General features: G+C 38.3%; 1 protein-coding gene across 10 annotated transcripts in view; it reads left to right on the top strand.

Annotated features, from left to right (window-relative positions):
* The window catches only part of ush1c (Usher syndrome 1C), a 171,668-nt gene that overhangs the window by 133,837 nt on the left and 12,199 nt on the right, over positions 1 to 25,632 (top strand). For 7 of the 10 annotated variants that reach the window (XM_069898454.1, XM_069898463.1, XM_069898445.1 and 4 more), the window contains 4 exons: positions 6,875 to 6,937; positions 9,319 to 9,360; positions 11,616 to 11,669; positions 13,566 to 13,665. In XM_069898454.1, coding sequence (XP_069754555.1) covers positions 6,875 to 6,937; positions 9,319 to 9,360; positions 11,616 to 11,669; positions 13,566 to 13,665 — 259 coding nt within the window. The remainder of the gene's footprint in view (positions 1 to 6,874; positions 6,938 to 9,318; positions 9,361 to 11,615; positions 11,670 to 13,565; positions 13,666 to 25,632) is intronic. The other 3 variants (XM_069898468.1, XM_069898496.1, XM_069898513.1) reach the window with 1 other exon arrangement.

Genomic DNA, 25,632 nt, shown 5'->3' with positions numbered 1-25,632 from the left:
ATTACCATCACTTCTTTTGCTCCTCCTGTTGTCTCCAGATTTTCAGGTTCTTCATCCAACTTCAAAAATTGGATGAGCAGAAATTTCCTTCAACCCAAGACAGGAAGCCAAAAGCCATCATCCTGAGAGCTCATCACCAGCTTCACTTCCTGACCACTGACTCTAATCCTCCAAACCATCTGTTCACAAACTTGCCAGCACACTGGACTCTGGGTTAAGATTGCAACTTTATTATCTGTGCTATCACCAAAGTTGTCAATTTTGCCTTCAAGAATATTGCCCGACGAGGAGTCACGTGATGGAGTAGTGGCCGGACGGTGAACTCCAGCCCTCTTCAGAAAAGTCGGGAAAAACAAGAGAAAATACAAAGGCACAGAAATACAAGTTAAAGAAAAGTGAGTATAAAGGTGGAAAGAAGATGGAGACAAAAGGAGAAAAATCAAAATCAACGGAAAGAAGAGAGGAAGAGAAGACAACGGAGGAAAAAGGTGAAGGCCTTACCTGTCCGAAGAGGCCCGCTGTGGAGAGAAGACCCCACTACCTCAGGTCGGTAGAAAAAGAACTACAACAATGGCTCACAGAGCCGAGTAAAAGTGCGCAACCGTGCATGCGCGACTCCTCGCGCATGCGCGATGCGCATGAAAAAAAACACACCGACGGGAGGGGGGACCAGCTGGGGAGTCGATCTCCACAGCCGGCAACGACAGCTGCAGAACACCTGCAGCAAGAAGAGACCACAGAAGACAATGGAAACAAGAAAGAAGAGGAGGAAAGGGCAGCAAAGAAACAACAGATGGCCAACCTAGAGGAAGAAGAAGAGGAAGAATACAGTGAAATAGATAAAGGGAAAGGCAAGGTAAAGGATATACTTGCTCTTGTTAGAGGATACATGGAGTCATTTAAAGAATGGCAAACACAGGAATTCAATGATTTAAGAAGAAGAATAAACAACACAGAAGAGAAAATAAATAAAATGGATATGACCTTAACAGAAATGGGGAAAAAAATGGACAAGATGGAAGAGCGGGCAGTAGCAGCAGAAATGGAGGTAGAAGACTTAAAAAAGAAATTGGAGGAATCTAATAAAAAAACTAAAGAGACACAAGAATTACTAGCCCAAAAAATAGATATAATGGAAAATTATAACAGAAGAAATAACATAAAGATAGTGGGCCTTAAGGAAGATGAAGAAGGCAAGAATATGAGGGAGTTTATAAAAGAATGGATCCCTAAGGCCCTAGGATGTCCAGAACTACAGCAAGAAATGGAAATAGAAAGGGCACATAGAGCATTGGCCCCTAAACCACAACCACAACAAAAACCAAGATCTATTGTAGTAAAATTCCTAAAATATACTACAAGAGAAAAGGTACTGGAGAAGACAATGGAAAAAGTAAGAGAGGGCAACAAACCACTGGAGTATAAAGGGCAAAAAATCTTCATTTATCCAGATATAAGCTTTGAACTCCTAAAGAAGAGAAAAGAGTTCAATACAGCAAAAGCGATTTTATGGAAGAAAGGATATAAATTTACACTGAAGCATCCTGCGGTATTGAAAATATTTATTCCAGGACAACAAAACAGACTATTCTCGGATCCAGAAGAAGCACGAAAATTTGCAGAACAATTACAAAAATAGACTGAGGGATGAAGACGGGTAATGAGAGCAAAAATGATCACGATTGATATGTATGTGGGTAAAGACAAAAATAGACTGAGGGATGAAGACGGGTAAGGAGGGTAAAAATGACCACGATTGATATGTATGCGGGTAAAGAGGTATAAGAGTGAATAGAGACAATGGGCATATGTGAAAGTATCTGTAATTAGAGGAAAACATAGAGAGTATAGACAAGAATTAATAAGGGAAGGTAATGGAATAGAGAGAATAAGGAGGGAATTAAAAGAGTGACCTTTGTGACATATAAAAAGCGAAATCTTTTCTGGGGGGGGCTGGGTGGGGGAAAAGAGCGGTCACTGCAAAATCAGTTGACGCTTGCGAGTGGATTCGCAAATCCAAATGGAGAGGGGAGATGTGGTTGTCCGACAAGGGATAAAGGGCAACTCAGGAGGGGAAGGGGAGATTGGGGATAAAGAAGATAGAAATAGGAGAATAAGGAAAATGTTGGATGTTGTAGGAATGTTGTCTGGTAAAGAGTTGAAAATAAGAAAACAGAAATGGAAAAGGAGGAAAGGTAATGATGGAAAAATGGAAAGAGAAGATAAACAAAATATAAAATGGCTACGCTGAACTATATGACTCTAAATATTAATGGAATACATAACCAAATTAAAAGGAAGAAACTACTAAATTTACTGAAAAAGGAAAAAATAGATATAGCATTTGTCCAAGAAACACACTTAACTGAATTGGAGCACAAGAAATTAAAGAGAGATTGGGTAGGACATGTAACAGCAGCATCGTATAATTCAAAAGCAAGAGGAGTGGCTATATTAATTAGCAAAAATGTGCCATTTAAAATAGAAGAGGAAATAATAGATCCAGCAGGGAGATATGTTATGATAAAATGTCAGATATATTCAGAGCTTTGGAATCTACTTAATATATATTCACCTAACGAAGAAGATCAAAAGTTTATGCAAGATATCTTTTTGAAGGTAGCTAATACGCAAGGGAACATACTAATAGGAGGGGATTTCAATCTGAATTTGGATCCAAATATGGATAAAACGGGGAAAAAAATTAACAGGAAGAACAAAGTAACCAAATTTATAATTAAATCAATGCAAGAAATGAAACTTGTGGACATATGGAGGAAACAAAACCCAAAAGAAAAGGAATACTCACACTACTCGACTAGACATAAAAAGGAATACTCACACTACTCGACTAGACATAAAACATACTCAAGGATAGACCTATTCCTGTTATCAGCCCACATTCAAGGGAGAGTTAGGAAAATGGAATATAAAGCTAGACTATTATCGGACCACTCACCCCTGTTATTGGCAATAGAGCTAGAGGACATCCCTCCAAGAATGTATAGATGGAGATTAAACCCCATGCTACTTAAAAGACAGGATTTTAGAGAATTTATTGAAAAACAATTAAAAATGTACTTTGAAGTAAATACGAAATCAGTGGAAGATAAGTTTATACTATGGGACGCAATGAAAGCATTCATTAGAGGGCAAATAATAAGTTATGCAACCAAGATGAAGAAGGACTATAATCAGGAAACAGAGCAGTTGGAAAGGGAAATAATAAACATAGAAAAAAAATTAGCAATAAAGGAAGATACAACCAAAAGAAGAGAATTGGCGGATAAAAAAATAAAATATGAAACATTACAAACATATAAGGTGGAGAAGAATATAATGAAGACAAAACAGAAATATTATGAACTAGGTGAAAAAACACACAAAATCTTAGCATGGCAGCTTAAGACAGAGCAAACTAAGAAAATGGTATTGGCAACAAGGAAAAAAGACAAACAAATTACATATAATCCAAAAGAAATTAAGGAAAACTTCAGAGAATTCTATGAACAATTATACCGAACCGAAAACGAAGGGAAAGAAGGGAAAATAGATGAATTTTTGACTAAAATTGAACTACCAAAACTACAAATAGAGGAACAAAATAAATTAACAGAACCATTTGGAACAGTAGAAATACAAGAGATAATAAAAAATTTACCAAATAATAAGACACCAGGAGAGGATGGACTCCCAATAGAATTCTACAAAACATTTAAAGACCTAATAATACCGCCCCTCCTGGATGTAATCAACCAGATTGATGAGACACAAAACTTACCAGATTCATGTAAAACAGCAATAATTACAGTGATACTAAAACAAGGGAAAGATCCACTCTCACCAGCGTCATATAGACCAATATCTCTGCTAAACACAGATTATAAGATAATAGCTAAACTATTAGCGAACAGATTAGCAGAACAGGTACCGAAAATGGTAAATTTAGACCAAACTGGATTTATCAAAAAAAGACGCACAACAGACAATATTTGTAAATTTATTAACTTAATTCATGCAGTAGAAGGAAATAAAGCACCGGCAGTAGCAGTTGCTTTAGACGCAGAGAAGGCCTTCGACAGAGTAGAATGGAATTACTTGTTCAAAGTATTGCAAAAATTCAGTTTACCGGAGAAGTATATTAATTGGATTAAAGCATTATATAAGGGACCGTTAGCGAAAGTGACAGTAAATGGACATGTATCAAAGCAATTTAACTTAAGCAGGTCAACGCGGCAGGGATGCCCACTATCACCATTATTGTTTGCGCTAGCTATAGAACCACTAGCAGAATCGATAAGAAGAGATAATAATATAAAAGGAATAAAAATAAAAGACAGGGAATATAAAATCAGTCTGTTTGCGGATGATGTGATAGTGTACTTAACAGAACCAGAACTATCAATAAAAGAACTATATAAGAAATTGAAGGAATATGGAGAAGTGCCGGGATACAAGATAAACGTAAATAAAAGTGAAGCAATGCCTATGAATAACGCGGATTTCTCAAAATTTAAGGAGGAATCCCCATTCAGATGGCAAACGCAGGCAATAAGATTCCTAGGTGTGCAAATAAACAAAAATCTAGGCCAATTATATAAACTCAATTACAATCCACTAATGAAAAAATTACAGGACGATTTAGAGCATTGGAAAGAGCTACCACTAACACTGATAGGAAGGATAAACTGTATTAAAATGAACATTTTTCCAAGGATACTATACTTATTTCAGGCATTGCCAATACAACTGACAGAAAAATTCTTCAAAGAGTTAAAGAAAATAATAAGGAGATTTTTATGGAGAGGGGGGAAACCGAGGATAGCACTAGATAAATTAACAGAATGGTATAAACAAGGAGGCTTACAATTGCCAAACTTCAAAAATTATTATAGAGCCGCACAATTAAGGTACCTATCAGATTTTTATCAAACAAGGGAAAAACCAGACTGGACGAGACTAGAATTAGATAAAATAGGGGAAAAGATACCTGAACACATATTATATAAATGGGACGAAAAATTGGTACAACATAGAACTTCTCCAGTATTACACCATCTCCTCAATATATGGAAGAAGATTCATGTAGAAAGAAATAAAATAAATTACCAAATACCAAAACTAATATTGACGCAAAATAAGCTACTCCCTTTTACAATAGACAACCTTGCCTTTAGAAAATGGGGAAAAAAAAGGGATTAAAAGAATAGAAAATTGTTTTTCAGGAAGTAGATTCTTATCCTTTGAACAAATGAGAGATAAGTACAATATAACTGGAGATACAGCGCTGGCATATTACCAACTGAGATCCTACTTGAAAGATAAATTAGGAAGCAACTTGAGTTTACCAGAGGGAAGTAACCTTGAATATGTGATTACAGATACAATGTTAATCAAAAGATTTATAAAAAATATGTATATTAAACTGCAAGAAAAGGAGAATGAGGAAACAAATGGTAAAACTAAACAAAAATGGGAACAAGATTTAAATATAAAGATAAAAAAGGAAACATGGGAGAAGTTATGCTCTGGAACGATGAGAAACACAATAAATACGAGGCTGCGTATGATACAATATAATTGGTTACACAGACTATACATTACACCGCAAAAGTTAAATAAATGGGACCCAACAGTATCTGATAGATGTTTTCGATGTAAAAAAGAAAGGGGAACAACAATTCATGCAATCTGGACATGTGAGAGAGTAGAAAAATTTTGGGATGATCTCAATCAGATATTAAATAAAATAACAGAAAACAATATACCAAAGAATCCAGAGATCTTTCTCCTAAGTAACATAAAAAATAAAGAATTTGGAATTGACTTGGAAGATGCACAAAAAAGATTTGTCAAGATAGCCCTAGCCGTAGCAAAAAAATGTATTATGTCAACCTGGAAATTGGAAGATAATTTGAAAATACAACAATGGTATATAGAAATGAATAAATGTATTCCATTAGAAAAAATAACATATAGTTTAAGAAATAATATTGAAATTTTCGAACAAGTATGGGAGCCTTACATTAAATACAATAGCGAAAACCTACCGGGAACAAACATTACCTAAGTTGATGGAAGGAGAAGAAAAGAAAAGAATGGACTCAGTAGAATTTCTGGTGTATTTTTGTTGAATGACAACATTGTCTAACTGAATTAATGCAGCCTAGATTGTATACCTAAAATGGATGAGAGGGGGGGGGTGGGGGGGTGGCTTGGGAGGAGGGAGGGGGGAGGGAGAAAAAGTCACTGTAAATGTGTGGAAAAGAAAAAGTGTATATCATGGCTATTGTGATTTATGGTGTGAAAAATAAAAAGTTAAAAAAAAAAAGAATATTGCCCGACTTGGATCCTCCACTGGTGTCATCTCTATGCTCAGTCATTTCAATCCAGTCCTGTCTGACATTTTTCAGCATGCTTTCTATAAATAGATCACTCAAAACTACCATCCAATCCCCAGTTAACGTTTTTTAATTTCTCTTTCACTTGCTAGCCTAGACTAGCTTCTGGTTAATCAGTAGCCTAATTAAAAATGTCATCCTTATTTTCATGTTATTTTTCTCAATCTGTAAACTTAGCACAATTACATTCCAAGATATCTGTATACTTGCCTCTTGAGTGTCTCTGAATTAAATTGCTGCAACACAAGGAATCATAAGGTTTCTTTCCTAAACTCCAGAATTCCCCTTGAACCTTCTTCTCACTGTCTCCTTTGACACTGCATAAAATCTACCTCTTCAACTGAATGTTGATCATTAACTATTCTGCTGTAGAAAATGAGGCTTGTATGAAATAACTTTAGATGGCTTTACAACATCAAAGGTGTGAAATTTAAATAGATGTTTTGATTCATAATGCTTTCCTCATTTCACAGCAACCAGAAATGTTGAAAAGAATGGTGGTCTACAATTCATCGTTTCGTTCTAAGGGAAAGCACGTAAATAATAAAGAAATTTTATCTTGATGTATTTTACTTTTACCTTTTACTTGACTTAATCTCCTTCTTCCTCTTCTATACCACTTAAGGTGCTCTTATTTTGTTTTTGTAGATTAGCTTGAGTTTTATGGATTCGTTGTCACTTTATTTATCTTCACACAATGTGAAGTCATAAATTCATCTTTAATAAAAGAAAATTGATTCTTTTTTTGTGTGTTATAACTCAATTTTTTGAATAGTTTGTTGCAGCTGCAGTCTCATGTTTTCCCTCATCATGAGTCCACAAGTATATGAATTACCCAATAATATTCTGATGATGGACTGAACTCTTTTCAGTATCTGTGTAGATTGTCTCAGTTGTTAGTCTCCTATGAAGCCATGAACATTTGATTTAGTTATCAATCAGTGGGGGAAGAAAACAGCAATGAAAATAATAATGAGCCTTTATTCTAACTTGCTGATTTTTTTATTTTTCTGCATCATGTGACTGATACCTGGAGACTAGGTTTCTGAATGTTTTTTTCTCTTTTACTCATGACATTAGCTTAAAGTTAAAGGGCTTACACAGAAAGGGTATCCTATCTCATTGGAGTATTTTTAATTGACATAGTAAATGGATTTTTCAGTGTACAACTTGGTCGCGTAACTTATAATTAAAAACAGAACGCTAGAAATGCTTGGTAGGTCAGGCCACATCGGTGTAAAGAGGAACAGAATTAGTGTTTTGGGTCAAACACAAACACTGCAGATGCTGCGATTGTAGTAAACACTCCAAAATGCTGGAGGAACTCAACCAGTCTTTTCAGCATCTCTAGGAGACAAAGATATATTGCCAACGTTGTGTGTCTGAGCCCTTCTTCAACGGAAAATGAGAGAAGGCAGTAGTAGGATGTATCAGAAAGTCTCAGAGTTCAAACAACAAGGGAGGAATCCAGACCCACAAAAGGTGTTACATGGACATAAGAGACTAGTTGAGAATTTATCATGTCTTTGCAAAAGGAGAGACAGGAGAAGAAGCGGGTGGGGAAGGGAGTTTTAATGAAAGCCAGAGAAGTCGATATTAATTCCATCCAGTTGTTTTGTCGAATACCTGAATCAAAAGAGGGAAGAGAAAAGGCGATTGATAAGATGCAAAGTCAGTGGAGGAGGGAGAATGTCTTTGACAGGGAAAGCCAAGGTGACCAGAGGTAGAAGCTGGAGGCAAGATTATCTGGTCCAATGAGTGATAACATGAATTTTTTAAAAATCATGTAAAAGAGCACAGAAGTTTTGAAAAACGGATCAGGCTGGGCATAGCCTCCATCCTCCAGAGGTGGTAAAGGGGTGGGCGAGGCGGGGAGGACCAATCGAATTGAGCCATTATCACTAAGCAGAGAGATAATCAAGTAATCTGTAGTTGTAGAAATCAATATGTAGACCAGAAGGCTGCAATAAGCCCAGAGAGAAGACAATGTGCTCTTCCTCAACCTGTACCTCACCTTCCTGCTGCTGAAATCCGCACTATTTTTCCTTATTTCACAACGATTCTGTACCTCCCTCGGACCGATCTTTGGTTCTTTATTTTTTTTTTCTTCATCGGCATTTTTTAAAGCTCTATTGCATCCCATTTTTTATATTTCTGCAGGGAAATGAGCATGAGCCCATGTAAATGAAAATTTACATAGTGGAAGAAAATTGGCAGAAAATAATTAGCAGATTTGACACAAACTTTTAAAGGAAAAAAAATATGCAGGCATATCTAACACATTTTCTGAGGTTGACAGTAAATTGTTCAGCATAGCAAATAGAAATCAATATCAATGCAATGGGGCAAATAGAACAGTGCCTTTCCTTTGATTGTCAGGTGGAATTACAGCTGTGTGCAGGATCAGTACAAATAAATACGACTTTCATGTTACAACTGAAATTTTTTCAGTTGAGTGAGAGAGTTTTCTTTGTCTCTATATCAGATCTTAATATTTGTTTCCAATATTTTCCTGTAATAAAACAAATTAATGTTTGATTCTTATACAGGAGATATCATTGCAAATTTCCTTCAGAAGTATGAAATTTAATAATGTGATATTTTATTAGGGAAAGTAGGCAATTTTCTTTAAACCTGCTTAAAGAAATAAATTAATGGTTAAGGAATTTAATGAGAATTTATGCAATGATATAAAAGATACATAGTTACAAATGTTACTGTGATGTCTTGCATAGTTGATAATGAACTAGACATTTAGTCTTGGCAAGCTTGATTTTACTTCTAAAAGTATATATTTTTTAAGAGTAACTTATGTAAACAAAATGAAAGAAATAAGTGATCATACTCACCAGTGATCACATGAAGTATGTGGCTTGTTTGGTAAGAAATGTCTTGACATGGTGCTATGTCATTGCAGGGCTTCCAGAAGTATGTGGAGGACTTTGATGCTTATTCCATGGTAAACAATCCAAATCATTACAGATTGGAGATGAAGTGCAAGAATGCCAATATTGCCTTCCAGAGAAGGGAAAGAAGGAAAGGATAAAGGCATTTTGTCCAGTAGGCAACAGGTCATTTGTGAGACTTCAGATTTCTGCCATTACTGATGGGAAATTCTGAGCCTTCACAACTGTGGTGTGCAATTATATCATCAAAGCTGGGCCAGTCCCTGAAGACGTTTTATGAATATCACTTCCTACACCGTCTCTCCTCGCAGGCCTTTGCACTACCAATATCGTTTTATTAGTCGTCACATTGGTCCTTGTCCAAGAGTCCTTTCAAAACACTCAAGCACTGATCCTCGTGTGATGGAGAAAAGCTCCAAAGCATCAAAAGTAATTGTTTGGCAAAATGCTGAGGGGAGGGCAGCTGTGAAATCTGAGAGTTTACTGCAGTGTTTCCCTGTGTTTTATTTGGCTCTGCCAGTTGCTGCTTTGCTCTCACTTTGCATTCATTGACAATTTGCAGAATTCAGGGAATCCCATGTTTTGGCACAAAATCTGAAAGTGAATTGAAATTGAAGTGAGTAACAAATGTCAAAGCTGATCTATCCCTTTGAATGACATTGCACACGAACTCCCTAACACTTTCCAGTAAAATTCAGACAAAAATATGTTGAAGTTGGCTTTCTCATGTTTTACTAGTTCCTTTACCTCTAACCCAAGAACTGTACCCAATCCCACACACACTTTCAAAACAAAATTCCCTTCTCAGCAATCATATCTTTTCAATGCTATTTTGATGTAGCCTTTCACATCTAATCAGATATCCAAACTTACTGTGCGGAGGCAGATTTGATGTTACAAACTATCCTGCAAAAATATTTCCACCATGCTGGAGGTGGGGTTGGGGGGGGGGTCAACATGCAAATGGAAACTCTGGAAAATTGGCCTGAGAGGTGATACTAGAGATTTTTTTCTTTATCCTGTTGGAAGCTAAATATATAGTGCTTCATGAATACAGGAGCTGCAAATGAAGTCAAACAATGTAACATCAAGAACAAATCATTCAGTTTGCCCCTGAAAATGGTTGGGCCAAGGTAGTTTCCCTGAGGAGCCTGTGCATTTCTGTCCGTGGGCTATGATGTTTAATGTGCAATGGCTACAACTATCCTTTGCAAAAAGGATCAGTCATGGGAGCAGTTGCCTTGGTCCTAATTCTGCTCAACCTTTTGTAGCCATATTTGATCAAATGTTGCTTCGTGTTGATCACACACCTCCTCTTCCCTTTAACAAGATGGTAGAAGGCCCTTCTGGCCCATGGAAACATTTCCAGCACAGTTTCGAGTGACGGAATAGAGCAGCATTTAGTGTTGCTGCCTCACAGCTCCAGAACCCCAGTTCAATCACCACTTTGGATTCTGTCGATGTGGAGTTTCCACATTCTACCTGCGACCACTTGAACTTTCGTAGGGTATTTCTATTTTCTCCTAGTGCATAAAGATGGGAGGTTCATTAGATGTTGTAAATTAATAAGTAGCAAAAAAAAGAGGTGAGAAATATCTGAGAGAAAATTAAGTTGTAAGGCTACTGGAAGATGAGGAAAGAGGGAATAAACTTGTGTGATGCTCGATGGATGAAAGACCTAATTTTATGATATACTAAGCAATGGATCACATTTAGTTTGTATTTCAAGGAAGATAATACCCAGGGAGCCTCACTGGGTCCTAATGAGTTCCTTGCGACTGACCTTCAACAAGCAACCTCCCAGTCAACGACACATACTATTCTAAAAAAATGAAAAGATTTTGGGGGATCATGAGCCATATGGGTTTTTTTATTGTTTAAAAATAACATTCTGAATTAATGCAAGGGACTAGTATAGAAATCTTCCAGGTACACAAGCACAACGTCAATAAATTTCCATTTCCTCATTCTAAAGAGCACACACTACTGTTTTCAGTTGAAAAAAGCAGAACATAATTTTCCTGAAAGAAAATGGAGTAAATTAAGAATTAATGTCCGTGTTACTTGCATTAATTAGCAAGTGATGATAACCTGATTAATGTGGATTCAACAATCATAGAAGGAATATCAAATTATCCAGAGATGGATATTGACATGTACAGAATTCTGCATTTTAGCATAACAGAGTTTGTTTACAATCATTTATATGAAAAATAAGACCTGAGTTTTTAATTAATTTTGTCTGCTGAGATTTAAATTAATCCAGCATAGATGGCACACTGTTAATCAATATATAATTATATTCCAGTTCACATCCGGCCAGATTGCAGGAAAAGATGTTCGCCTCTTAAGAATTAAAAAGGTAATAAGATGGAAATAGTAGAATTTGTTTTCAACTCCCTAATCTGTGACACTTTCATTTTATTTTAACTGTTATTTCTTCCGTAATATTGATCACATCTACAAGTTTCAACAGAGTATCTTCAGGCAAAGTCTACTCGGCAATTCTTTTTTATTTCCAATTAATCTTGCTTCAAGATCATTCCAAAATTTTTGCCTCTGTAGCATCTATAAATAAAATCCCTGAAAAATCTTCTAAATTGTTGCTTCAGAGAAAATGCTTGGCTCCAGCTTTTCGATTGTAAATTGAAGTCTCTGGTTTATGTGCCACTACAACTTGGAAATATAAACTTGTTAGTTTTTTTTTAACATTACATTCTGCAATGCACCAGGAAAAAATAATGCAAAATCAAGAAAAAGTTACTGCAGATTGATATATTAGAATTTTTTTTTATTTGAAGGTGATCAGTTATTTGTTGCAATTTTCAACTTCCAGCTGCTTGGTTTGTGAACCACGCTTCCTGCTTATTATTTGATTACATAGGTAATCATATGTATTTCTTCCAAGAAGCCATGCCTGGTTCTCAATGCTATTGCTATTTAGAAACAATAAATATCAAATTAAAAAGTATTAAGATGAATCAGAATTATTTGTTAATGCTCTTATTAAAACTCCAGAAATGCTTCATTTTTACTGATGTGTTGAATCATGCAATTATTTGTCGATGGATCTATATAAAGCTATGGAACTTAACCACGTGAACAATCAAAGGTCATCAGATTGATGATAGGAGAAAAGGTGCCCTTTGGAACTTAAAGGGGAGGGGAAGGCAATTTTAACTTTGCTGATCATATTTTGCTTGAGATGTCGAGGATAATAAAGATTAAATTAAAGGAAGCAAGCTGTGAGGGAAAAGGAAAGGTGTAAGCAGACAGCTCTGTCAAGCATGGCAGAAAGAAATATTTTATTTTTTAAGAGATACAGAACAGTTGCAGGTCCTTACAGCTAATGAGTCAACACCACTCAAATACGCCCATGTGACCAATTAACCTTCTAACCTTGTACATCTTTGGAAAGATTTTATGCCTTTACAGACTTGGAAACAAATTAACTTGTGAATGTCTGTAAAAATGGAAACCAATGATGGCCTGTGAAGAGAGATTGAGATATTTGAACAAAAGTTTGGTTGTTGAGGTGGATGTTCCAGAGAATCATGAAGAAATAAAGACAGAGGTAGTTTGGTGGAGAGATAACAGAGAATTCCAGAGTTTACAGTTTGGAAGTTGGAGTAATAACTGTAGTTTTTTTGGGGGGAAAAAAAGAGCCCAAAATTAAAGCAACATATATGCCCCATAGGTTTAGAGGAATGTTATGGGACACAGTAATGGTGATGTTTAAAAATAAAGAGGGAAGTTTAAAATAAGAGGTATTGTTTCCACTGGCACCAGTATAAGCATGCTGTAATGAAGATGATAGCTTCACTACTATTTTCAATGGAAATTCCAGGCTAATGTTTTAAGAAACTCATGGATGTTCAATGTTTAATTCTCTCCCAGGCCAAATTTCTATTGCAAGTTGTTTATGTTACAACTAAACATTGACGTTTCAATCATTTAGATGCGATGATGTTTCATGCTTGCTCAAAGGTAGTTCAGTGTTTCATATGTGATTACTTATGTTTTACTTCCATTTTGACAGACCTTTCATATTGTTTGAACAAACTCTTTGGGAACTACCACAGTGGTTCCAGAGTCAATGGTAGAGAATCATTGACATTTTATTGCTCCTGCTAGAATTGGGTCTTTACATCCAAAAAGTTGTATTGTGTTAAATATTGGTGCTTCAATAATGATGGAAGCCAATTGAAGTCTTAATTCAATTTTGGAAACTGAAAAGATCCTTAATTCTGTTGCACAGGAGGGATCATTGGATCTTGCAGTTGAGGGTGGTGTCAACTCTCCACTTGGGAAGATAGTTGTATCTGCCATCTATGATGGAGGAGCTGCGGACAAACATGGTGAGATTGTTTCTGATCTACTGCTTTTCCGGGAGATTTGGAAGATCTCGACTTCCTCTTTCTACATCAGGCTGTTATTTTAGAACATCACAATTTCACATCTGGAATATGCACCCAACAGCTTTGATTTTTTATTTAATAAATAATGAATTCATGAGAAATTCAACATTGTAAACAGATAAAACGTGCAGTACTTGTACTAAATTGACAATATTTCTACATCAAGCACGTAAGATTTTCTACCATTCAGACATGTTATCCCTATTCATGCTGAACTTTGGCAGGTAATGAAATCAGAGCCGCACAGCACAAAATCAGACACAATGGGCAGCCATGTCCATGCCAACTGTCAAGTATCTAACTATATTTGATCCGTAGCTGATTCTGCCTTGGCTCATCCAGATGCTTCTGAAAAGTTTTGCAAGTATCTGCCTCCATCACCATTTCAGGCATTGGATTCCAGATTGCAACCACCCTCTTGATGAGAAAAAACATTCCTCAGATCTCCTACAAACCTCATTCTCCTCACATTAAGCCTGTGACCTATGTCTCTACCATGGAGGAGATCTACCACATCTTAGCCATTTATTATTTTGTACAGCTCGTTAGTTTCCTCTGCTCCAAAGTAAATGAATACAGCCTTTCCATTCTCTCTCATAAATGAAATGTTTGATCCCAGGTAACATCCCAAAGAAGCTCCTCTTCACCCTTTCCAGTGGAGTCATATCTTTTCAGTAACATAGTGACCAGAACCTCCTTGAATATTTTAGCTTTGCCCTAATCAATGTGCACCTAATACACCTGGGGTTGTCTGATCTCATAAGGTAAGCAGGCACAGGACTGGTCAGTATTTGGAGGTGAGACCACCTAGGAACACCAGGTACTGTAGGTTTCTGTGAGGGCACTGAACAAAGTGGAAACTCTCTGTCTGCCTTACAGTAGACAAAAGTTAAAAGAATTTCATATATGTTACATTCTAAATGTAGTATTACATGACAATAATGTTACCTTTACCTTTATCTTTAAAGCTGTACAAAGACTTTTCTGTTCTGTACTCTGCCATCTTTCTACCTGTGAGGCATCTTCAGGGATCTTTGGATGCACACTGATAAATTCCAGGGCTTTATTTAGTTTTCATGTCATTCATCAAGTGAGGAAGTTGGCTAGGAAGGATTATCCCCTTCAACATGAATATGTTACAATTACACAAATAGCAGTTGTGTAGATGCGAATCGCTCTGTGGTTAGCTGTTTATAACCGTCACCAATTTTAAACATGAATAAAATATTGGCTGCCTTCCAGATTACTTCAAATCTTGATCCCTCTTAGCATTCAGACATTCCCTCATAATGATTAGCAGTGATTCGGTCTCCTCCTTTGCGTTGTTTACTTTGCCACTTGCAGAACATTTCAATTTCTCATTTATATCATTTTCTTCTTGTTTATGCTGCTTCTCACAGTCCAAACTCTATTATGTTTAAATGAAATATTGCACGAGATGGCACTGGCCTAAATGTGCATTTGAGCTGATGTGCCATGTAATTGTGTCAATATATTTTTAGTGTTAAGAATATTTTATCGTGAAAAAAATTCAGGAAGAGTTTCATTGAGGATGAATGACTTCTGATATTTTTACGTTTGACTTTGAAGCTGAAGACTAATTCAAATCCTTGAAAAATAAAATTGAGCTATGGGGGCAGGAATGGGGTAATGGGGTGGGGTGGGGTGGGGTGGGGAACAAGTGAAAGGTTTAGAGATAAAATCGTGACAGAACCAGTGAATGATTTAATAAGACTTGAATTAAACATCCATTAAGAATGTGATGTGCCTAACACCACTCATTCAACCTGCTGAAAATGAAGCTCATTATTACCAGGATGGAGCTAATTAATTGCTGTCTGATGATAAGCTTGCAGAGTCCTGTGATTTCTCTGAACCATGCTGTTGATGGCAAAACACAATCTCTCAATATTTCATTGTTCCAGTGTAAGTACAGACTTGCTGTCATACACACCAACTTAGACTTCTTGTCATGCAATCTGAGCTTACTGCCATACCGACTCAGATATTTGACCCGGTGGATCTGGATTTGAGACATCAGAGGGGCTTGCAAAGTGTCATGGCACTCTGACAATTCATCCTCCAATCAAATACTTGGCTTCTGGTCCTGACACGATACATGAGATTTCATGCCTATGATCCTGTGAGTACCCCGTCTGTTCCTTGCATCCAGCCAACCAGACTGCTCGCATTCGTGCCAGGAAGGATCAGTCCAAAAAAAGATGGTGCTTTTAGATCCAAGGTTGACTGAGGTCGTCCCATAAGTCCCTACAGTCTCCTCCACTTTTATTGGCTCCCACAGATCATATTAACAGTCATTGACATGGACCTGCTTATAGTCCAGGCAGAGTCTGATGGAAGATAAGCACCAAGGAATTCCAGTGGTGGGGTTTAGACTTTTGAATGGTTATAGGCATGATTTTGTTTCTAAATTTGGTTTAGATTATTGATCCTATATTTGCTTTTGTTATGACTTTGTGGCCAAATGGAATCTGTGCTGAACAAAATGAAAAGGAAGGTAAGGTGGAAATTGTTAGTAAGTGAAAATTTTGGGACGATTTTATCGTAGACATCCAAGACAGAAAGGGGGTTCACTTAATCTTGCTCTCATTCTTCCTGTTCATTCTTTTCTTGATCCTCATCCTTTTTTTGTCTTATTTATCCTACTCCTGTTTGGATTGAAGCTGGTGGCTTCATTCTTTCAAGGATTAATGGCATGCAAGAGATGATTAGATATCATCGTACTTTCCTGCAGCGTAATTCACCGTTTATCTGTGGTGATTTAGGCAATAAGATCGTGTTTTTTGTTTACCCATGTTCTGCTCCACCAGATTATGTGCAATGGGATGATATTTCTGAAATGTATGTGGATATTGGAGTCATATGAAGGTGGTTTCATGAATTGCCAGAAATCAAAAGTCTCTTCATACCAAGATATGAACCATTGGCCTGCATAATGTACTGGGGATGGTTATGCGTCAGCTAGAATGAGTGAACCTCCTGATTGTGCCAATATCAAAGTTGATACAATAGTTGTGATCTAGTCAATAATGGTATTTGTTTGCTCTGGCTTCTTTCCTCTGATATAGAAAATTGATGTATTCAGATCCTTTTATTTTATGTAATAGCACAGAACATGTAATATTACACAAAATTTCCTTTTGTCTGCTGTAAGACAAACAAAGAGTCACCATTAGCGTCGCCTGGTGGCCCTTACAGTCAGAGGGAAAGAGAAGAAATAGAATTACATTGTGTCTATGGCCTCTTTTATGTTTAGCATAATGACATATTTTGGAAATATCTCCAGATTCAGATTGGAAGCAATCCAAATCTACTGACCATGTGGCTTCACACAGTTCAGCAGTTGTGGTTGAAATTTGGCACATCTCAGTGAATTTGTCTTTACTGAAGCACATATATCTGCATTTGTTCAGGCATGGGTAAAAGCCTAACACAAAGAACCTGTGTATCTTCCTGCTTCTTCACAATGTAGCTTGTTTCACCATGTGCACCGTCTGCTCATTCTACCTGCCAGGCTTCACTCCTTTTGAATTCCATTAAGGTACTCATTACTGGAAATGGTTATTGCAGAAAATTTGATCAAGAGAAAATCCTTCAATTCCTATCATTCTACTTTCTGTGCAACTTTGAAGAAATTCAGGAAAAAAAAGTTGATTCAAAGCAATAGTCTGCAGGAATTAATTCTCAACCAATATGAAAATGATTGATAAGGCCCTTTAAATAGAACTGGTGTTGGATCTTTCCCCACTGCTGATCATGTGTTCAGCTGAGCACGATTGACATAGTATTAATAGTCTTGCTGAACTCAAACTTTGCTGCAGTACCATCAATTCAGCATCACCTGCTGATGTCACAATCTGCCTACTCCATATACTTCCATTGGCCGCTGGCAAAACAACCGTCAATTCCCTTTTCATTTGGCAGTCAGTGTGACTCACACAACATGTGCAAGAGTGTTGAATGCTATATTAAAAAGAAATCAGAACTTAATGCCAAAACAATACATGAATTTTGTGGGATCATCATTTTCGACAAATGTAATTTTTGATTAAAACTTCTGTCTTAATTCTCAGCCTCCAATCGAAACAAAATTTCCATTCGTGTGCTTTTTTGGGAATAGGTCCAAAAACCAGTGAACAGATTTTAAAAAATGTTCCAACAGTTGCAATTAAAGTCTGAATGTATTTGAACTCAAACTATAGCAGTCACTGTCACATTTTTGGGTCACGGAGAGAATCCCAATAATTTGCAGTTGGATATGTGTGAAATCAGTTTGAGCTGCAGATGGCTGTACATTATGCAAACCCTGATGCATGAAAACAGAAGCTGTTATACAAATAAAATGCAAGATCCTTCTATATCTTCAAACACCAATATCTCCCTAAATGCTCCACCAAGCTAACCAGAATATATATTCATACAAGGTGTTTGAGCTCTTATATCCATGATGCTTTCCTGATGTGAATTCTCTAATACCTCCATGGCAGAGCTGAACTGAAAGCGATTGTTACTGTTGACGGATGGAGCTCAGACAGAATGATAGCGGCAAGGATCTTATGGAAGTTCACAACTTCCACATTCGTGTGAGTGCCCCTTGGAACTGTTGTGGATTGCCAATCTAGCCATCCCTAAAAAAGCAGCCTTGCACACAGAATCAGGATAACTGAATTCACTACCCCATGCACATATTTGCTTTAATTTGGCCACTTTCCAGCAATTCTAATAAAGTCCCAGTTCAGATCAAGCTCAATGGCACAATTCCCTTTTATTCATATGTTCAAATAGCCGACTGGCCAGTGGTGAAGAAGGTGAATGTGATGTTTGCATTCATTTCTAGAGGGATAGCATACAAGAGCAGGGATGTAATGTAAATCACTGGTGAGACCTCACTTGATGAAAGTTTACAGTTTAGGCGTGCTGGTGTTGGAGAGGATTCAGAGAAGATTTACTAGAATGGTACCAGGAATGATTTTCAGCTCTTGGGACAGTGCTTGTTGGAGTCCAGTAGGATAAGGGAGGACCTCACAGAGGCATTTTGAATGCTGAAAGACCTGGACAAAGTAGAAGTTGCAAGGATGTTTCACATGGTAGGGGATTCTTGGACAAGAGGGCATAATTTCAGAATAAAATACATCAATTTAAAACCAATGTTTTAAATTTCTTTAGTCAGAGGGTTGTGAATCTGTGGAACTTGTTGCCATAGGCAGCTGTGGAAGGGAGGTTGTTGGGTGTATTTAAGGCAGAAAATGACAGGTATTTGATTAGTCAGGGCATCAAGGGTTATGGGGAGAAAGCCAGAGAGTGGATATGAGTGGGTGGATGGATCAGGTCATGATTAGAATAGTGGAGCAGTCGCGATGGGCCAATGGGCCTACTTCTGCTCCTGTATCTTGTAATCTTGTGACTGATTTTGACTGTCACAAATTGATAATGTGTGGAGTGCACTTGAATGATTAGATGAGCTATAAAAAGTTGACTGTGACCTGTAGAATCATAATCTATTAAATAATCAATGATAAAAGATTGGAAAACTAACCCAATGTGACTTTTGACTTGTTGTATTGAAAGGAAAACATGGAATGGAACCTTCTTTCAAAGTACACTCATGACACGATCAGTTTATAATTTCTTTCATTTAAATAGGAACAGCTGAAAGAGATAGTATTACGTGTAATGTAATCAAGCACACATGAAGTGTCAGATGGACAGACAGTATTCATTTTGAGTATTTAGTAGACATTAACAGCAGGTATTTCTGTATTTTTCTGGTACTTGGTAAAAATATCACACAGCATAATAACATTTCAAGATGCATGCATCATCTTGAATAAAAGTTTTCTTTTCAATCTTTTTTATTAAACATAGTAAACAATACATGAGGAGAATAGAATACAGAATCGTATAGTAAAAACAGAAACAATATATTGCAATATATAATGCAACGTGTAACATTATAACATATTGAACAATATTATCCCCTTCTTCTCAATTTAGATAATATTGTTCAATATGTTATAATCTAACCTACCAAAATTAACAAAAACGTAAGGCATCTTAAACTGAGAGTTCACTACAACAGATCAATACAAATAGTTATCTGGTCCTTACCAATAAAAAAAACAACAAATCCAGAACCGTCTGGAAGTTAAAGTCAAAATACAAATTAACACAAGAAAATAGTTTATAAAAGGATGCCACGTCTCTTTAAACATCATAATAGAAGTATCAAAAGTGGAGCTTCTAATTTTTTTCTAAACTTAAACATGACATAACTTGAGAGAGTCATTGAATCAAAGTAGGTGAATTAGGATCTTTCCATTTAAATAAAATGGCTCTTCTAGCCAATAGTGTAGAAAAGGCTACAACCCAATGTGCAGAAGTGGAAACTCGACCCACTTCTGGAACTATAATTCCACAAATAGTAGTCAATGGATTCGTTTGCAATCTGATACCCAGAATAATTGACAAAGTCTTGAAAATATTAGTCCAATAATTCTCCAATACAGAGCAAGACAAAAACATATGTGTTAGTGTGGCCACTTGTGATTTACGTCTATCACACATAGGACTAACATTAGGAAAAATGTGTTCCAATTTACCTTTCAACATATAAACCTGATGTACTTGTAAGTGATGCCTTGGAAATGATTCTAAGGCAAAGTCCACAGACTGTGCAACAGGCTTTAATTAGCTTAAACTTGTACACCAATCTTGGTATCTCTGCTGGCTCCATGTGTGTCTAACTATCCTTTGTTGGCTAGATGAGTGTCTGACTGTTCCCCAAAGGGGTCTTTATATGGGCTGGTGATTGACAGCCAGCAGGTGGGACCAGCCTCCCAAGTTGGCTACCTGCAGGTACAGTGGCTTTCCCCTGCAGTAGGCTGGTAGGAGTGAGGCCATTATAATGGTTGTAGCATTACATTCACCTCCTTCTTAAAATGAGTCCTCCGGGTGGGGGGGGTGGGGGGGGAGAGGTGGCGGTGTCCTTGATACAGGGTAGTATTGACTTCAGGCAGTCAGGTGGTCATCTGTGCCTCTGGGACCATTGCAGGACAGGCTCCCGGTCAATGGTTGGTAGGGCAGGGCTGCCTGATGGTCGGCTGGGTCTGGGGTGGCCAGTGGTGTGGGCGAGATGGTGTCTGGCAGAGAGGGGGTATAAGTGTGGGGTGGGTCTGCGGGGAGTGGGGCCCTCTGGAGAGGTGAAGAAAGGGTGTTGGCTCCTGGGGGATCCTAGATGAGTCAGGGATGCACAGGGTGTGAAGGCTGGACCCCTGTAGGTACTAGGACCCTGGTCAAGACAGTGTCCTCGTGTCTATTGGGGGTACCTGATATAGGCATAATTTGGCTTTGAATGAAGAAGGTGCACCTGCTTGACTGGGGGTAGGGTTTGTGGGTCCTCATGTGTTTACGAAGGAATATTGGTTCCAGAGACATCAGCCAAGCTGGCAGGGAGACAACAGTTGCCAATTTCCTAGGAAAAGAGAAAGGCATTCGTGGGGGATCTGATTGGTAGCCGTGCCCAAGAGCGACCATAATGGCATAGAGTACCTTGGGGAGGGCCTTTTGCCAATAGTTGATGGACCAGCCTTTCGACCTCAGGACCAGGAGGACCACCTTCCAGATTACCCCATTTTCATGCTCCACCTGCCCATTGACCGAGGTTGTAATGATGTCTCGCACCGTCAGGTACTGGTACAGCTCCTCACTTGTGAAGCTGGACCCCCGGTCGCTGTGGATGAATACTGGGTATCCAAACATGGTGAAGATCTATGCCAGTGCCTTGATAACGGAGGCAGTGGAGGTGTCAGGGCAAGGGTTGGCGAAGGGAAAACGGTAGTATTCGTCAGTGACTGAGAGGAAATTGACATTCTTATTCGTGGAAGGCAGTGGTCCCTTGAAGTTGACACTGAGTCATTTGAAGGGCCAAGTGGCCTTCACTAAATGGACCTGTGGTGGGTGGAAGAAGCGTGGTTTCCACTCTGCAGAGACCCTACAGAACTCTGTCATGGTCCAAACTTCTTGTACAGTGAAGGGAAGGTTCCGGGTAGCAAAGGGTGACATGCAGCACCTGAAGCTGTTCGGATTGTGCACTGTCGCAGGTCCAGGACAGGGCATCAGGGGACTAATAGAGTTTCCCCGGCCTATACTGGATGCGGCCAGCTTGACTCTCCAGCGCAAGATCTTGTCATTTTTGTTCTTGCTTCTGTGGGTGGTGCTGAACATGAAAGCCACTGTGCATTGATGAGGAAGGTGAATCTCCTGCTTACCAAGTAGTGTCTTACCAAGTAGTGGCCTCCTTTTCGATGTCAGAGCCGTGGAGGGTCCTGGAGAAAAAGGCCCTGATTGAGGGTGGCAGCAAGGGCAAATCAGAGGCATCGTACTCCACCTGAAATGGGGTGTGTCCTCGTCCATGCATCATGGCATCAGTGATGTCCTGTTTGACGTGGGCAAAGGCCACTTGCACCTGAGCAGGGAGGGAAAAAATGGTGGCTTGGCCCAGTGGGTAGACCTTGTCTGAGAAGTGGGGGACCCACTGGGAGTAATAGGAGAAGAGCCCTAGGCACCAGTGGAGAGCCTTGAGCATGAAGGAGAGGGGCAGTTCCATTAGGGGGCACATGCGTTCAGGGTCATGACCAATGATACTGTGTTTCACGATTCAACCCAGGATGGCGAGGGGGGTGGTACTGAACACGCACTTCTCCCTGTTGTAAGTGAGGTTTAGTGCCTCAGGCATCTGGAGAAACCTCTCTAGGTCGTGCTGGTCGTGGCCGCAGATGATGACATTGTCCAGGTACGGGAAAGTCGCTCTTAAATTGTGCTGGTCTAGCCTGCGGTTAATCTCCTGCTGAAACACACAGACTCCATTTGTGACCCCAAACAGGACTCAACGGAACTGTTATAGGTGTCCGTCTGCCTCAAAGGCAGTATAAGTTTTATCCCGGGCATGGACGGGGAGCTGATGGTAGACTGACTTCAGGTCAATCATGGAGAAAACCCTGTATCGGGCTATCTAGTTGACCACATCGGCAATTTGGGGCAGTGGGTTCCAGCTGGGCAAACCAACCTTGGTTTATTACGACAAGGACTTGGACTCTCTAGGAGCTGGTATTGGGCTCTATAACTCCTTCCGCCAGAAGCCTTCTCACCTCTGCCTTGATAAAGGACCTGTCAGCCACACAGTAGCACCTGCTCTTGACAGCTATGGGCTTACAGTCTGATGTTAGGTAGTTGAAGAGGGAAGGAGGAGTCACCCAAAGGGTGGAGAGCCAAGAGGTGGACTGAGGGTGGTCACTGGACTTTGTGTTGTGGATGGTGAGTAGGGGGAGTGGGCTGGTGAGGTTATAGAGGTGATACTGGAAGTCTAGTCTCACTGGACCCATGCCTGCTAGTGGATGTGATGTAGTTACAGTTCACTGATCAGCTCGTGAGGTGTAAAGCAAATTTCAAAGTACCACGTGCCTCCGCCCCACTCACTCCCACTTCCAGCATCAAGATTCCAGCACCTGCCGGGTTTTTTTTAATGTTTTTCACAGTTATCTATTGCTTTCCATTCACAGAATTTATGTTAAAATCTGAAAAAAGGACAGGTCCTTCACAAAATAACTGGACTATCTAAATTATGAAAACAAATTGAAACACATTTCCAAAAATATATTCTTGTATCATTCCACTCTTTACTAAAATTCAACTTTATTTTTATTTCAGCTACCATTGAAATAATTTACAGGAGAATTTGTAGATGATAATAAAACATTTGCAATTTCATTATGAAATGATTTTGATTTATTGCATGGAATGACATTCATGAATAAATAAAAAGAGCTTTGCAAGTTTCTGTAATGGAAGTGAGGCCTGACAATTGGAATGAGGCAAAGATGTGGCCAACAGCGCTGATACTGCTAAAAGGTCAATGAAGGTTGGTGTGGATTATTGTCACCATGGCATCAATAAATGTTGGTCTTTGCTCTAATTTTAGTCCATGAGAATTATTTTCCTAATAGTGCTGAAGTTAAAGGTTCTCAGATGTTGGAAACCTGCTATTTACAGCTGAACGCACAATGTGGGAAATTGTCTTCAAAAACATCCAGAGGCATAGTATTTTCTCTTCCTTCTCTCTCTCTCTCTCTCTCTCTCTCTCTCTCTCTCTCTTTCATTTTTCTCATCTGATGCTGTCTTTATTCACATTGACATTACAGCTAAGCCTTTTTTTTTCCTAAAGAGAATGTGGGAGAAATTCCTCCTCTCTGGAACAAAATGGATGGAGTTGTCATATCACATGGTTAAAGATATTGTCCCAAAGCACAAATAAAAGTAGATTATGGTCCTTGCCAATGAACGCTGGGAGCTATGAATGCCAGCCAAGTAAGCTGACGCAGCTTGCCAGTCGGATGTTGAGAAATTCAGCCTACGCTGTTACTGAGCTAATCATTGGTATTCTGATGGTTTTAAGGAGGAAGGCTATTGTTTTCCCAGTTTAGGACAGCAACTGGGTGCATTATTTCACTAAAAATTGTATGTGAGAGATTTTGTCCATTAAAAGTGTGCTAATAAGCAAAGTTCAAAGTTGTAGCAATGTTGTGTAATTTTGGGACATTTGCTTTTTTTTAAAAAAAGACTACCATCATGGTTAATTTACCCTTTCAAATATGAAAACTGCATAGCTGAATATGACTAGTTTTCAGTTCATCAGCATTTGCCAGGGAAATTGTGCAGTGTTGATCACTTACTGGGAATTTTTCAAATCTCATTGCAATCTAGATTCTTTGTGTGTTGAAATTGGACCTGCAATTTTTTAATGTTGTTATGTACCAATATGTTGTAAAGAGCATGGGCTAGTCTATGATGGAAAATTGATTTCCCAATTTCAGGACTAGAAACTGGTAAGGTGAAACTGCTTTTCTTAGATGTAGAAAACAATGCTATGGTGCATTTAAGTAAAGTCAATTATCACTGGAACAGGATAAGAAACTTAATCCTTCAAGCCTATTCTAACATCAGTTAAATCATGGTTCAACCTTGTATCAACTCCATTTACCTTTGATGCCTTAACTACAGCACAGAAAACAGGCCATTTGGCCCTTCTAGCCTGTGCTGAAACATCATTCCTTTAGTCCCACTGACCCTCCAGACCTCTCCCATCCATGTATCTATCCAATTTATTCTTTTTATGTCAATATTCTTTATTATAATCAATATTTCAACTTGCAGTTGATTTTTTTAAGGAAAACAAAAGGGAAATACTTGAAGTAGAGAAAGGTTTGGTAGAGCACCAGGTTTAATCTTGAATTGCTATAACATCCGAGCTGACACACACGCAGAACAATTCAACCACTTCAAGACGGTAGATGAAAAGAAATCCTCTGATGTTTCTCCCTTCCATTCGATTTTCCTTTTCATTCAGTCTGACAGTGAGACTGCAGTTTCTCAGCCGCAAGGTCATTGTGGTAAATTACCAATTGCTTGTGCATTGTCAAAAATAGGTTAATGTAGATTTGAATGATTGAATACTTTAATAACTTAAAGAAGTCTTTCATTACATTCTATTTGGTTGATTTTTGTTTAATTTATAATAAAAGTAATATCAGGCAAGGGAAAATCAGTTTTCTGTCCTTTATTTTCTAATTTTCTTCAATTAAAAATTGTACACATTGGTAAAAACAAAGAATGGCAAAAATGATGACCCCCCCCACCCCCCAACACAACTGCTCAAAGTAAGGTTTTGAGTTAACGCAACACTTTCTGTGAGCATTCTATACCAACAAAATGCGTGGTCTCACGCACACAGCACAGCTTCTAACGTCCCATATTAGAAATACCACATCATGCACTTGTCTAACCACCAGGCACACATCCCACGTGCATTAAGCACACTCCATTACTTATGGA

This window comes from Narcine bancroftii, chromosome 1, assembly GCF_036971445.1.
Source record: "Narcine bancroftii isolate sNarBan1 chromosome 1, sNarBan1.hap1, whole genome shotgun sequence".
In the NCBI taxonomy this organism is placed as follows: domain Eukaryota; kingdom Metazoa; phylum Chordata; class Chondrichthyes; order Torpediniformes; family Narcinidae; genus Narcine; species Narcine bancroftii.
The sequence above is the reverse complement of the archived record's forward strand: the minus strand, read 5'-3'. Positions and strand labels throughout refer to the sequence as shown.